At 53.1% G+C, this 15,530-nt stretch overlaps 2 protein-coding genes across 2 annotated transcripts in view; both read right to left on the bottom strand.

Annotated features, from left to right (window-relative positions):
- Window positions 1–815, bottom strand: part of ADGRA2 (adhesion G protein-coupled receptor A2) — a 35,156-nt gene extending 34,341 nt beyond the window's left edge. Inside the window, exon 1 of the mRNA XM_068920703.1 lies at window positions 586–815. Coding sequence (XP_068776804.1) covers window positions 586–815 — 230 coding nt within the window. The remainder of the gene's footprint in view (window positions 1–585) is intronic.
- A 7,957-nt stretch (window positions 816–8,772) lies between these two features.
- PLPBP (pyridoxal phosphate binding protein) lies at window positions 8,773–15,057 on the bottom strand. The gene is made up of 8 exons (XM_068921025.1): window positions 14,932–15,057; window positions 14,252–14,359; window positions 13,955–13,990; window positions 13,268–13,343; window positions 12,285–12,419; window positions 11,325–11,467; window positions 10,885–10,983; window positions 8,773–10,545 (listed from the first exon to the last, which is right to left on the bottom strand). Exons 1-8 carry the CDS (start codon window positions 15,025–15,027, stop codon window positions 10,408–10,410), a joined length of 831 nt encoding a protein of 276 aa, XP_068777126.1. The 5' UTR covers window positions 15,028–15,057; the 3' UTR covers window positions 8,773–10,407.
- Window positions 15,058–15,530: the final 473 nt, after the last annotated feature.

The following is a 15,530-nucleotide window of genomic DNA, read 5'->3' as shown; positions in this document are numbered from 1 at the left end:
GGAGGGGACGAGGGGACAAGGCGCGCAGGGCCATCCGCAGCGGCTGAGCGTGAGACCCGGGGCTCAAGGCGCCCGTGCCGCGCTCCCTGCCGCTGCACCCCGTTTCCTTTAGCGGCGGAGCAGAGCCACGAGGCCCTGGGCTGACCCGGGACAAGCGGTCCCTGCCCAAGCAGGTCGCTTGGGGGGGGGGGGGAGGGACGACCTGCCCCACCGCAAGCTGCTCTAGTCTCGCCGGGACGGAAAGGCGAGCGGAGCCGGCAGAGCCCCCCGAGCACCGCGCAGCCCGGCAGCAACACACGGAGCAACAGGAAAAGCGAGGGCCGGCTCTCCCGCCGTCCGACCCAGCAAACCCCCCGAGCAGCCCCGGCGCTCCGGTGAGGGGCCCGCAGCCAGGCGGCCGGCGGGGAGCCGGGGGATGCTCCCGCAGCCGGGGCCGAGCCGGGGCGGGCGGCGGGACGCGTGGCCGAGGCGGAGACCAACAGAGCCGGGGGCGGCGGGGCAGAGCGGGGACCGCGGCGCCGGAGGGACGCGGGGCAGAGCGGGGGGCTGCAGCCGGGGGGCGGCGGCGCCGGGCGCGGTACTCACAGCGTGGCGGTGCCGTCGGGCAGCAGGCGGGGCTCGGGCGGCGTCGGCAGGGCCCCGCCGCTGCAGACCACCCGGCGGCGGGGCGCGGCGGGGCCGCCGGGCGCCTTGGGCCGCTCCGCCGCGCACTTGCAGCCGAGGCTCTGCGCGGGGCAGCTCCGCGCCGCCCCGCCGCCGCCGCCGCCGCTCAGCGCCGCCGCCGCCAGCAGCACCAGCGCCGCCGCCCGCCGCATGGCCCCGGCAGCGGCACCGGCGCCGCGCAGGGGCTCCGGCTCCGCGCCCGCCGCCGCCGCCCCGCTCCCCGGGGCGGCTCCGGCGGCGCCTCCCCCGCTCGCCGCGCTCCGCCGCCGCCGGCCCTGGCGCCTCCCCCGGCCCGCCCCGGCCCCAGCCCCGGCTCCGCCCCGGCCCCGGGAGGGCGCACGGCGCGGCCGGGGCCCCGGGCGGGCACGGCGCTCCGCCGCGGGGACACCGGGCTGCCCCGCTCCCGCTCCCGCGGCCGGCCGGGCCGGAGCCAGAGCCGGAGCTCCGCACGCTCCTGGGGGGCTGGAGCCGGAGCTCCGCCCGGGACAGAGCCGGAGCTCCGCACGCTCCTGGGGGGCTGGAGCCGGAGCCGGAGCTCTGGCTGGGACAGAGCCAGAGCTCTGCACGCTCCTGGGGGGCTGGAGCCGGAGCTCCGCACGCTCCTGGGGGGCTGGAGCCGGAGCTCCGCCCGGGACAGAGCCGGAGCTCCGCACGCTCCTGGGGGGCTGGAGCCGGAGCTCCGCCCGGGACAGAGCCAGAGCTCCGCATGCTCCTGGGGGGCTGGAGCCGGAGCTCTGCCCGGGACAGAGCCAGAGCTCTGCACGCTCCTGGGGGGCTGGAGCCGGAGCTCCGCACGCTCCTGGGGGGCTGGAGCCGGAGCTCCGCCCGGGACAGAGCCAGAGCTCCGCATGCTCCTGGGGGGCTGGAGCCGGAGCTCTGCCCGGGACAGAGCCAGAGCTCTGCACGCTCCTGGGGGGGCTGGAGCTAGAGCCCGCACAGGCCAGAGCTCTGTGTAGTCCTGGAGAGCTGGAGCATGCACAGCCCAGAGCCAGAGCTCTGCCTGGGACAGAGCTGGAGCTTTGCCCAGCCTTGGGGGACTGCAGCCCCACGCAGTCCAGAGCCACAGCTCTGCACAGCGCTGGAGGGTGGCAGCTAGAGCCTGCGTGGGTCTGTGCCATACAGATCTGGAGCCCTGCACAGACGTGGAAGACTAGGATCTGGAGGTCTGCATGGTCCAGACCTAGATCCCCACGCAGTCCTGGGTGCACGTGGTCCACACCGGTCATCTGTAGGCAACCCAGATGTGATGCACAGGGTGCTGTGTCACAAGTGCGTGTAGCCAGCTGGGCCACAGCAGAGCTGACGGTCCCCTCTACGCCCCCCTCCGCCTGCCGGGACTGCAGGACACCCTGTGCTACAGAGAAACCCGCCTCGCACAAGCTGCCGCAGTTCACTTCATGGTCGCTCTGCTCAGCTCCCCCTTGGCCTCCACACTGCAGTTAACACTCTTCCCTTGTTGCTTTTAAGTTTCTGTTTGCTTCAGTGGTTTTCACGCTAAGTTCAATATTGTTCTTCCTGCTTCCCCCCTCCCACATCCCCTCTGCCTCTTGTGTTCCCCCACGACCCTCTCCACTCTGGGCTCATCTTCTCCGTGGACATGGCTCACTGCAGTTTCAAATCAAAAGGGATCAAAAGTGTGCAATGAAGTCTTCAGGACCCCTGCGCCAGGGAGCAGGGGAAGAGGGTCACGGAAAGAAGACAAGAGACTGCTCTGGGAATGTGGTTTCTCTCCAGGATCAATAATTCCTGAAGGGAAAAAGAAATTTACTCCTTTCTCTAAATAAACAGATCTCGCTGTGGTCGTGGGCGTTGGAAAGAGGAGATACTCATCAGCACACACTCCCTAGTCGCTTCCACATGCGTTTGTGTTTTGGGAGCGTAAGCAGTCAAGGTTCCTGCATAGCTCATTAGCTGCTTGCCCAGCCAGCAGGCTCGGTTTTCCAGCTGATCTGGATGCACGCTCAGTCCGTGTCCAGCCGCCCGCTACCTCCAGTCAGGTAGTGATGAGCAAGGACTCCTCTGCAGCCAGTCATGCCCTTCACAGCCTCTCTGCCCCTTGCAGGGTAGCTTTGGGAGCACCAGAACGCTAACGAGCCCCCATACCAGCCCCTTTACAAGGTGGACAAAGCGGTCGGAGGTTACTCTAAAGCTGCACACAAGCAGAGACCGCCCAAGCAGAAAGGGGGTGTCCAGGCAGTTCACTCCTCCTGCTCCAAGTGTGCAGAACCCCATGTTTTCACAAATATAGGAAACCTGCCTGCACAGTGACTAGCAGCCTTCCTCCTTCTCTACGGGGACAGGGGCTTCCGCTTGTAGGAAATCATAGAAAAGACTTCAGCCTTTTTATCCAGGATCTTTAGGAGAGCATAGGCCAATGCCCGGCTATCTTAGATTGGTATCAACTTTCCGGTAAAACTGAGAATCAGAGAGAACCCACACATTCCTCTCTCTTTTTTTCCCCCCCCTCTTTTCAGTGAGCAAAATTTCCACTACAGATATTACTCTTCAGTGCTCCTTGCTGCAGGATGCCGATCCCAGATCCTGCAACTGAAACTGGAAGAGCAACAGGAAACAACTTATGCCCAGTATCCGGTCTGAGAGACCCGGAGACCGTGTGCAGAGTACTTGCTTTGACAAATGGGAAGAAGGGGGTCCTTTTTCCCTCCCAAAGACAAAATGTCAAGTTTTGCCTCCACTTAAAACACCATAAAAGCAAGGGTGCTCTTCCTTCTTTCTTCAGAAAAGGTAAACCTACAGTCAGAAGACCACTCTGCTCTCAAGGTGTCCCTCTATCAATGGAGGGAGGAAACTGCTTGTCTGAAGTGATTTAAAGGCAACAGGCGCTCGCAGTATACCAAACCCAGCACCAAATATGGACAAATAGGGATGCAATCCTGCACATGCTGCTGCACACAGGGCTTAGCAACATTCTTTCACTAGACCAAGCCCTATATTAAGAAATATTTGTATCCAAGAACGCTAGTATTTGAAATAAACCTAGGAGGCATCCTTCACAACTGCTAGCGTCTGTGCCCATCAGCCTAAGAATTGGAAACAAGACACACAATTTCAACAGCTCTTACTGAGAGAATGGCCCAACGCTGCGCAACTGATTTGCTCGAGGGGAGCTCAAGCCGAGCGAGACTGCGAAGGCTCACACGTTGTCCGGAGCTGGATGGGCCACTGTGGGTGGCCTCGCTGCTCAAGACCACTCTCAGCCACTGATTATTCTTCATTGCCTTAATGACCTGTTTCATTTCTCCTCTGTACTGAGAGCCAGAAAACTGCTTGCACTCATGTTCTTACCAAGTGCAATGCCGACCCAGATCCAAACCACAACTCGTGCCCCTCTTCTTTCTCTTTCTAAGGGTAGTGATTCTATAACCACGGTTAGAAGGGGCCCTAGGAAACCCCAGTATTAAATTAAGAGTTCCTCATGCATAGACAGGAATGGGACTTGGCACAGACCTCAGGCCCTGGAGGATATTGGTCAGTGCTGGCAGCATCCAAGGGCAAATAAGAGCTCTGTAGTTTTCTCCACACACATTGAAGCAATCAAGCCACTGTACATGGTCTTCAGAATTTCAATCTCCTATAAAATTACCTCCAAGAACAGTCAAAACCTTGTTCCAACCAATAACAAATGTGAAATACCCCAACCCATCGCTGCTAAGATGAGAGGAGCTCAAACAACACTTCCCACATGGTTTGAGCCCTACGGAGTTCAGGTTCTTTCAACCATTTCCAAAGCGCTCTCAGTGCTTTCCCAGACAAACACCAGCCCTGATCCCTTCTAATGACTCTCCTGCAAGGGAGACAACAAGGTAACCTATTTGAAACTACAACAACATTATGGAACTGCCGGTGACAGATGCCAAATCCCTGCACCCTTCGCTCCCATTCAAAGGTAAAAATACTCCTTAACCACTGCAGACACAGCAAAAGACAACAAGCACAAGACTCTCCAAATTCCTTTCAGTGGGATCCAATAAAAACCTTGGCAGTTGCTGGTCTTCCTGCAGGAAACCCGATATCCAAGAAGTAAACAAGCCTTCCACTTTGAAAGTCTGCAATGGGCTAGGGCCCTCTGATATGAGACTGAGCTGTTCCTGTCCCCCTTCGGGGCTGCTGAGGGCTTTCACCTGCCTGAGGCATTCCCCCTGTTGGGAGCAGGTCAAAAACTGGTCACGAGAGGGAACATTATGTTTACCTGCAGGTGCAGTTCCTGTGGCTCTGGGAGTTCAAACCAACCGTTGCAACAATGAACTCGGGAGACCTCTGGCTCTTCCTCTGGTTCTTCCTCCCAGCCCAGCCCAGCCCCCATAGGGCTCTCAGGGAGCTCCCTCCCTGCACATCTCCATGGCCCTCACCACTGCAGCTGGCCAAACACGTTCAAAGTGCTGTGAGCTTCAGCAATGCCATAGCTGGAGGGTGAACTTCAGCCAGGAGGCTGTGACTTGCCCAAGATCACAGCCGAAGCCAATAGCAGAACAGGGAACTGAACCAGATCCCTCGATTCCTTTAACCACGGGCTCGTCCTTCTAGCCACCATGGAGCAGCAATCACATTGATAAGAAGCCCGACTACGTTTTCCTCCAGAGATGTCAACATAGATGCCCTCCTCCCCCAAAGTTATTCTATCCTTTATAACCTGTGCACTAACTCACCCTTTCTTTCTAAACAAGCTCCTGTCGTGCTCCAGAGGGTAGCAACATGGGTGTTTAAGGGGAAGTTGCCAGTCTTGCCAAAGGAGGGGTATCACATCATCACGGCCACTTTCCAAAGCATAAACCCGCTTTAACATCCCCAGACGGGATGCCACATACTGCTTAATCTCAGTCAGAGTCTCCAGGAGCAAAGCCTCGTAGAAGTGCATCTGGGGCAGCTCTGGGGCCAGGACCAGGTGCTTGCTCTGAAGCAGGATTACGTTGGGACTCAAAGATTAGCACACCTTAATAGAGGCAAACAGTCCCAGCGCAGGGAAGGTGCTGCTGTAAGCCACCAGGCTAGCAAGAGGCAGCAAGGCAGCCCTCCACAGCGTATGCTGCTGAGGACCTACATGGACAGTATTCCCAGCACTGGGAAGTGCTAAAGGCAACCTGACACCACTCCTCTGCGGCTGCAACTACTCCAGGCAGTTACTTACCTTCACGCACAACAGCAGTCTGGGGCTGAGCCAGAAACACACGTCCCCAAGTATAAGCCTCGCACCCGGTGTGCTGCTCCATCCTTCCTACCCTCACAGGGCAGGGTGCTGTCTGATCCTCTGAATCAAGCCTGGGTATTCCATCTAACTCCGTGTTAACAGGGAACAGACAGCTTTCATGTCTCTCCAAGCCTTCCCCTGCTCCTTGCACAGCTGCTCCCCCCTCTCAGAGTTGGACGGACTCAGCACCAACAGCTTCCCTGCACATCTGTTGTATTAATCACATATTGATTTTATTTTACAGTTTGGCAGGGAGGTCAAGCTTGAATCCAGATACTTCGCAACACAAAAGATATTATCTGATAAAAAATAAATCAAGCCTGGCTTTGTGGAAGAAGGGAAGTGAACGGTGCCTGGATTCTTACCTAACAGGGTAACCGAAGCCTGCAAAGCTCAGCAAATTTATAAAGTGCCTCTAACAAGAGGAGGCTGCTGCTTCAGCACTGATGCTTCCCCAAGGATGGCCTCAGACAGAGGTCCATCTCACCAAGAGCCATGAAAGGAGTAGCGGCAGCACGTTACCTCTGTCTAGAATAATCTACATTTTTATTCCTTTTAGAGGCAGCCAAGTCTACCCACACATGTTCCCCAAATCCCCAGCAAAGTTTCTCCTTCACATATATGAAGCTTCGCTCTGCAGTCCCGCCCAGGGTGCACGCGGCTCTACAAAATGGTCAGCTCGCACCTCCTGGCCTGCCAGGAACCTGGTTCCACTGTCCCAAGTCAGAGAGGACCACTGGGGCTGTCTAGTTAATCCCACTCCCACGGTTATTGTGTGCACTGGAAGGAACATGGAAATAAGTGTTAATTGATGGGTCTTCTAGGAAATACACGGCCATGACTTTGCAGAATGCGGCACTATGAAGTGATAGGGTTTGCATCATTAGCCAGATTCTTTGCCAGAAGCAAAGCATGTAAAGTCACAAGGGAGGAGGAGTCCATCTGGCCACAAAACAAGCCTTCGTCTGCTGGACGTATTCCTCCAAGGCAAATATTGACAGTGACACTGCCCCTACGAGAAGGGAGTAAGAGTATTGCTGCTTCAATAAACCAGCCAAATGCTTTTAACAGATGTAAATAAAGCTTGTATTGCAGGGGGCTGAGGTGCCTGAGAGGGGAGTGGTTCATTAAAAGGCCAGGGAGCCTTTTATCTCAAGCTTGTTGGCTCCACTCCAGTGGCCAAAAGTTACCATCTGCTGGGGTGACCTCTGTGAAACGAGTGGGTGGTCTTAGCCCTGCTCTCCCTGGACAGGTGTCCACCATCACAAACACCGCCGGCTTCGGCACCCTCGCGGGCAGGCGCCAAGTAGCCAAGGACAGCCAGTTAACTTGCTCTGAATCAAAGTATGTGCCAAGGGCACAGGAGGAACAGAAAGCGTCATAGGCACTGCCCGCCACACATACATTAGGGAGGCTCGGCAAGCAACACGAGGAGCAAAGCAAAGCTCTCACACACGACGTGGTCAGAAAAAGAAAGCCTGTTGGAAGCGGCGGGGTGGGTGAGAGAAACAGCTGCACAGCAAGGGAGTAGAACCTTATGCTGTTCTCCTCTCCTCTTTAGCACCTTGTCACACTGCAACATCAGCCACTGCAGCAGGCACTGCCGTTCAGTCACAACACCCACGCCACCACCTGCGCAACCCTTTACAACCTGGCTGGAGAAAAGAGCTGTCCCACAGCACTCCAGCATAGCTCTCCAGAACAACTGAGACACGCGCAGCTCTGTCACGGTCTCATGCTGGAGGCTGGGTAAGGGCTGAGAGAGCCTTAAACATCTTTAGCATGCTTAAGCATCTTTAGTATGTACACAGACTGACATACAGAGATCAGAACCAGGACCACACAATTTTGTGACCAGTCTGCTCCTTAAGTGCCACTGTGCAGAGTTCGCCCTCAAGGGCACCAAACCCAGGACAAACCGTTGCCTTGTCACACAGTAACCTGTGAGCTCTTACCTTCCAGTTTATACCATTTATCACTTCATTAAGCTTGGCTAGTGTTCAGTTTCAATTCAGGAAATAAGCACAAAATGCCTGAGAGAGGAAAAGCAAGAGGGAATGTGAGCCATAAAGCAAAACAGTTCCAATAGAAGCCCAACATAAAACAGTCTCACTGTTCTGTGCTCTGTAGCAGAAAGAACCAAGACAACAGCAGCTCATCTTGGTGCCCCAGGTTAGTCGAAAACAGCTATTGGCAAGCTGTGAGCAGAGTAAGCTGTACTTGAGGCTCCACTCAGGCTCAGAACTGCCTGCTCCAAGATTGTGCTAGCTTTATAAGTTAGGTAACAAATCATTTTTATTCCACATTTGCTATGGAGAGCTCTAGCCAACTTTTACAAATGGTGTTTCTTTGGCAAACAAACACTGGAACTCTTTACACATTTGAATCAAGCTTAGATAGAGGAACGGGTGTCCCGACTCCTCCTCACCTTTTTTTTTTTTTTTTTTTTAAAACAGAACAAAACAAAGCAAAGCAAAGCAAAGCATTACTTCCCATGTTATGAAATTTCCAAACACAAAAATCTGTGGTTAGTTTGTTTCACAGGTGCTTAAATAATTGTCGGGGTATAAACTGGAAAAGGAAGGGATCAACCTCAGCCTTCAAATCAAAAATAAAGACAGTTATTTGCAAGACTAATTATTGATCTGTACTTGCCCTCTGCAAGCCCTCCTTCAGAGGGCTGGAAATGCAGCCCTAGGCCTGGGGAGCAGTGCCACCCAGAGGGCTTTTCCAGAAGTATCTAACTCCATCCGACATCTCGGTGTTTTTTTTCCCCTTCTGATCAAAGAAAGCTCCACTTTCTTTGACAGCGGTGTTTCAGCTGTCTTTCAAATCAACCTCCTTTCCTCCACCCCAAGAGTAACAAGTCTCACTAAACAGTAACTCCAGGTTAGGGAAACATCTTCGACAACAACTCTCAGGCCGTTTATTCACAACGCTAGAACATAAAAATAACATCTTTAATAGCTTTATGGTTGGCACAGATGGTATTCAAATTCACTACTTTTTATTAATAGACTATGAAACAACACATGGTGCAGCTCTGAGAAGGGCAGCTCAGACTTCATGTTCCTTTTAAAGCATGTAGTTTTGACAGCTTGGTGTTAGAATTTACTCTTTTTATTTACATTCAGCATTTAGAGTCAGAAAGTAAAACCAACAGCTAGGTTTAACCACGCACACACACACATACAGAGAAGCCAGGGAAGGGTGTTTCTGCTGGCAACCAGTGTCTCCTCCTCTTAGCAACACACAAGAGCCCAGAACACATAGTTGTAATGCACGTAACAAGAGATGTGATGTGGCTACCATCAGCCAAATAGCACATGACAGAATACAGGAGCTTCCACTCACATCTTAATGAAACAGCTACTGCAATGGAAGAGTCCTGTTGCCCTCTTTCAGGAAAAGAAAAAGCTAGACCAGCACTTAAATGTATTAAGACATAGTCTAGAAACTGTTGGTGGTGAAAGGATTTTTTCAGGAACCTAGAACACAGTGGAGTAATAATACTTTACTTTCTGAATGACTTTTCTCCTAAGGGCCTCTAGCAAACAAGCAAACCTCACTGCTCTCCTGTGAGACAAGCGAGTATTATTATCCTCATACAGATGTAGATGGGGTAGCAGAGGCACCAAATGGTTAAGCGACTTGCTTGGGAAAAAAAACAGCAAGCCAAAGGTAGACCAAGGAGCCTTGAAGAACAGCCCCGCTCTGACCAAAAAGAACTTACAGCATCAAGAACTAGTGGACTACACAGGATGAAAATAACTCCCAACAGCGCTTCACAAGAGGGAATGGGAAATGTTGAAAGCATCCCAGAAGATATGAGGAGACATGTCACCAACAGTAAAAGTTAGCAGTGTCAGTCTGAAAAGAACAAACTTCAGCTGAAAAGACACTCCCACACTTGCAAACTGCATCCAAAACGTTACGCCATGAACTCACACTGGCAACTGTTCTTTATCCATCCTCATGTGCTTGTTATTCATCCTCAGTTTAAACATATATAGTCTCTTCAGTACCACTCAGTGCCAGTAAGTGTTACAGGGTGTCTCTGTCGTGTAGCTTCTATTTAAGCACTGCTCAGTTGTGATCATGTGCCAAACTTTCACTTGAGGAAAGGAAACATTTATAGGTCTCTGGCAAGATTAAAACTTGTTAATGAAGAATTTACTCCTCAGTGAAAACAATCACTGACACTGCTGTGGATACATCTTGCTCATTAGCAACTCCATTCTTATAAATAATTATTTTTTCACCTTAGTTTTCCAAAAATAATTGTTCTTAATGAGCCTGGAGTAGCTAAGATACTAGTCACTTTCAACTACAATTTTTCTTACCGTTTGCTGGTTATAAAAATTCCAGTTTCTATGGGTACTCTATAATCACAATACATCACGAGGCATTTCTGGCCTCTGTTTTATTATGAGGAATTTCCTCTCACCATCATGATCGGGTGCCGACATGGAGGGAGGTAAGAATGCATAGTCGGGTCTCCCATCATCTGTCCTCTGTCGAGGCCACTTTTTTCCCGTTTAATGACCCTGCATTGTCAAGGCCTCCATTTCACCTTCAGTTTCAGCAAGGGCCTTGCCACCATCTGCTTTGTTGGAATAATCCCGCTCTCCAAAAATTGTGCTTCCAATCCTGACGTTTGTGGATCCAACCTCTATCTACGAAGAGCAGACAGAAAGACAGAGTTCAATATGTGGCTACCACCCACCTGCCAACATTGCCCCCCAAAAAATCTAAATGCTCGCCACGTCACAGAGGGACAGTTGCCCATGTATTTGCCAACTGCAGCTACAACAAGGGCCTATTTTGATCCCCAGAACTGTATCTCAGGGCCAGGAGAGCTGTTTTTCACAGAACAGCACCATCAGGATCTCCATCCAAAGGGAGGCCTACAAGGCCTGTCCAGATGATGCCTGGGCTGCACTTTTGGGTGCCTGCTGCTGGTGATGGCAATTTGGCTCCTGAGAGAAAGGGTGGCAGAGGAAAACCAGACTTACTGCATGCTGGAAGTCTGTGGACATGCCCATACTCAGCTCCACCTTCTCAATGGGGAGGTTCAGCTTTTCACACACTTCTTGCCGCAAAGACAGCAGCATCTAGAAGAAGGGAGCAAAGAAGAGAGGATTGCACATTCTACGACAACCACAGCAATTCATTATCAAGGTTTCACAGACCACGATTTCTGCCTTTCTTTGAAGTCTTCTTTACACAGAGTGGGAAATCCCCACACTTCCTGCTGATGTTTGCTCTACAGCACTGTGAGAATGCCTGGAGGTTTCCCAGTACAGTCTACATTATTGACAATACATATACTTACAAGTCTACACATCTTCTGAACGCATCTGACTATCACACCAGCATGACAGACAAAGAATACAGACCCAATTATTCTGCCTGATGCACCCTGTGTACATAGCTTTCTTCTAGAAACTCTTACCTGGAAGTCAGGATTTGGCCCCTTACTAAGGTCATGCCCAATGCTGCCAATTGTCATCAGCCCCACAAATTCCAGGCTTGGACACTTGTTGATGACATGCTCCACAGCTGTTACGGTGTCTCCAGGAGGTAGGCCATGCTTACCTGGCAAAAAAAGGGGGGTGGTACACGCCAAGCTCTGCCAGAGAACTCCCCTCCCCGCAGCCAGGCAGAAGGTGATCAGATTGGATTTCTCTTGTTAGCCTTTTCATCAAAACCTTTCTTCACATGGGCAAAAAAGAACACTGAGCCAGTCTGGGGTCCCTTGGAAGGGGCATCAAGCAAAAGCGCCCCCAGCAGGCTGTAATTGCCCCAACGCACAACTAGTTATTCAACAGAAGAGCTGACACTGTTAGAGTCCTGCTATGATGCTCAGCACTGACAGCTCTGACCACAGCACTGCCTTGTGAGGAGACCAGTCCACCAACCACAAGCTGTGTTTAGAAACACAGAGGCTAAAAGACAAACAAACAACCCTGAAGTAAACAGACAATCTTCATTTATTCAGCTTTCCCCTTTCTTTTGCACTCTATGCTTTTAAATATAAGACCGCCTTCATATCTTAGGTTTGCTAAAACAGCATAAAAAACCTTCCTACTACAGGTGCCCTCCAGCCTCACATGCTTCGTGGCTACTGAAACCTTTTGTTTGCAGTGTGACTGAGGCCAAATATAAAACAAAATGAATAAAGCGATGACTGCAAATACTACAATGTTTACTTTTCCCTTCATTTCTCTGTATTGGTGGTTCTACCCAATTTTGAAGCATTCCTCCCCTTACTCTTGAGAGCAACCTGAGTTTCCCTCTAGCTTAAAAGAGTTCTTACAAAGAGTGCAAACCAACCCATCCCATGCAGGTTGTTTCTCCTGTCAAGTTAGCAGGACAACCTGCACATCACCATAAAAAGTGTCCAGGCACTTACTGTCTTCTCCGCTAGTGTTAACTTGCACCATGACTTTTAGTTTCTGAGTTAATCCTTTCTTCTGCCACGAGCTGTTGACTCTGTCTGCCAGTTTCACAGAATCCACTGTTTCCAACATGAACAGGTTAGGGACCGCTAGGGAGAAAAGACAAAGTGAGGGCAATTCTGCTGGCACAGAAATCACTGTGTCAGCCCGCTCAGAGACAGACATTGGTGAGTTAACTGCCAAAGTCTTCTGCCTGCTCTTGACCCTGCAGCTAAGTTACTTCAACAGGGTTTGTTTCCCCAAACATAACATTTGGTTAATAAACCCCTTCAGAATGACTCTGTGCACACAACCTTTTGGGGAGAGACAAGGAAAATCTGCAGATTAGCATCTTTGTTAGGAATGTAAAACAATATAGCAACTACCTGAGAAATTTTGTATAGCTTCCCAATAACCTAGCGACCTGCATGAGTGGAGAGCGACATTCATGTTCACATACAGAAGTGCATGAGCGAGAGAGGAGAACAGGTCACCGCACTGTGAGGTGTCAGTTCTCTAGTGCCACATACCACAGGAAGACCAAAACCTTCTGGAACAAGGTAATTACAAAGCAAAAGCACAGCATGATTCAATGGACCAAACCTCGTCCAGCAATTCAGGGAAAATGAGTAAAATGAGCAAACGCAGGAGCAGCTTACGCTGTGAAAACTGCAAAGGACAACCAGCCCCTCTGAACCAGAGGCTCCATGCTGCCTGAGCAACACAAGCACGCATATATTTGCAATCATGCACAGCTAGCAGCAGACTACAGCAAGAGAAAACAAACAGACTGAACTAGAACCGATAAATGGGGCAGTATCACACTCTTCCATTTGCTAATCAGATTTCTTGCTGGCTTGTAATCAGCAATATAAACGGATGAACCAGGTTATTATTTGTGTGAACATTGCAAGACTATTGCCCGTAGGTCACTGCAGTAAAGTTAAACAGAGTTTACCGATCAACTTGTTGACATTGTTTTTCTGCAGATGGCCGATAAAATGCCACTTAATCTCTGGACAAGACGACAGTATCTGAAAAAAGAAAGGAACAGTTAATCAGGTCTGAATGATAATTCCCTCTTCCCCCAAGTAGTACTTGGATCTTAGTTTGCCTACAAACAGAATTCCAGACACCCAATCTTCTCCTTTTGTTTACCCTGAAAGACACAGCTCAGGCAGTGCTTGTGGTGTCTACTGAGATTGCTTCACAGCCCGAGGAGGGACAGGACTGTGGCGGTAGAACATTACAAGGTGGATGGGGAAGGCAAAGCTCTTTTGTAATTGAAGAATCATAAAACGACTCTTTTTCCCTGCCCCAAATTGAGACATTACCATTACTTCAAATGAGGATCGTGCATCTCCTACACAGAAAGCACAAGAGGCAAAGTTCTGTTCAGACAGATGCTCTATGACTAAGGCACACATGTCTACAGGATCCGCTGGAGCAAACAAGGCAAGGAGGGGGAAGGGAGAACAGGCAAAAAAGCTAGGACTGATCCCCACCATTTATCTGGAGAAAAAAATTTTTTTTTTCCAAAGTAGATGCATTACCAGGTCTCTAAGAAAAGACAGGACTTTTGCTGAATACCGCTCAGGACACAGCTATACCGTGAAAGAGAACATATAGGAAACGACGTACTTACTCTGGAGTCTGATGCCTTTTCTAGCAGCTCTTGAACCTAAAAGAATTCAAGATAGCGTTTTGTTAAAGCTGTGTCATGACACGGTCACGTTGCAATTAAAACATCTCTGGAATCAGTGTTCCTGGGACCCATGTGGATCTGAGCAAACACAGGACCAGGGCCCTTGTGCTATAAGCAAGCCCAGCTCCGCAGGCCGTGCGGGCGGCTTTTGGAGGCCGCGTGGCACCCGCCCGCCCCAGGGCTGCCCGGCTACTGGCTTCAACGTTTGCTCGCCCCAGGGCTGCCCGGCGAACTCACGTAGTTTTCCCCAAAGCTGCGCTGGCCGTGCTTGTAGGCCTCTATCACCATCTCCGCTGGCTTCGTCTTGCTGACGGCCACGAGCCGGGGCTGCACGGCCGGGAGCCCCTGTGGGGAGCACCTGACAGTCAGGGAGGGCTCCCCGGGGCAGCTCCAGCTGCCCCCGAGGCCCTGCAGCACCCAGGCCTGGGCCAGGCTCCCCAGCCCCAGCTCAGCCACCTCCGTGCCAGGCCACCCCACGGCCTGGGGCTGCTGTGGGGGCCACCATGGGCATGAGGAGCCTGTCTCTATGGTGGGGGGGGGGGCTGCCTTCACGGTGGGAGGTCATCTCTATGATGCTGGGGGACTTGTCTCCATGGTCTCGGGGGGCTGTCTCTATGATGCTGGGGGACCTGTCTCCATGGTCTCGGGGGGCTGTCTCTATGATGTTGGAGGACCTGTCTCCATGGTCTCGGGGGGCTGTCTCTGGTGGGGAGCTGCCTTCATATTGGGAGGCCTATCTCTATGATGATTGTGGGGGGAAACCCGTCTCCACGGTCTTGGGGGGGGGCGTCTCTATGGCGACGGAGGACCCGCCGCCATGGCGAGAAGGGGCCTGCCTCCACGCAGACAAGAGCTATCCCCTCACCCTGCGGGCCCCGAGGCCTCCCCGGCGCGGCGGCCCCCGCGGCCCCCCTCACCTGCGGCCTCCGGGCTGCCGCCTGCTGCACCCGCTCGGTGACGGCCCGCAGCGCCGGCCCCAGCCCTTCCCCGGCTGCCATGCCCGCTCTCCACATCCCGCGGGGGGGGGGGGAGGGGGGGGGCACCCCGCCGCCGCCTTCCGCCACACACGCGCGACGCTCCTCTCCCCGCCCCGCCCCGCGCCGGCGGCCAATCGGAGCGCGCCGCCGCGCCTCGCCGGCCAATGGCAGCGGGGGGCGGGGCCGCACGGCCGCGCCGCCATGTTGGGAAGGTCGGAGGGCACCTTCCGCCCTCCCTCCGACGGGGGTCCTCAGCTGGAGCCCTCGCTCCCCGCCGTAAGGGCCGCGCCCCCCTCGGGGCCGCCGAAACAAGTTCCCCAAGAACGGGCTCCAGCCTTTGGTGCCCACGGCCCATCCGAGCAAGCCGCTCGGGGCAGGGGACCGGACGACGCTGGCCTCCGTCAGGCGGCAAGAAGGGGGACCCGGCCGCCGGGCCCCTTAACGGCGATGTTCGCCCTACTGTGCAGAACCGACCCTCCCTCCGCGTGCTCTGCGCGGCGGCAGCGTTTGCACGGCTGGTTAAAAACACCCAGAAGGTC

Source organism: Struthio camelus, chromosome 27, assembly GCF_040807025.1.
Source record: "Struthio camelus isolate bStrCam1 chromosome 27, bStrCam1.hap1, whole genome shotgun sequence".
In the NCBI taxonomy this organism is placed as follows: Eukaryota; Metazoa; Chordata; class Aves; order Struthioniformes; family Struthionidae; genus Struthio; species Struthio camelus.
Note: the sequence above shows the minus strand (reverse complement) of the source record. Positions and strands in the feature narration are given on the sequence as shown.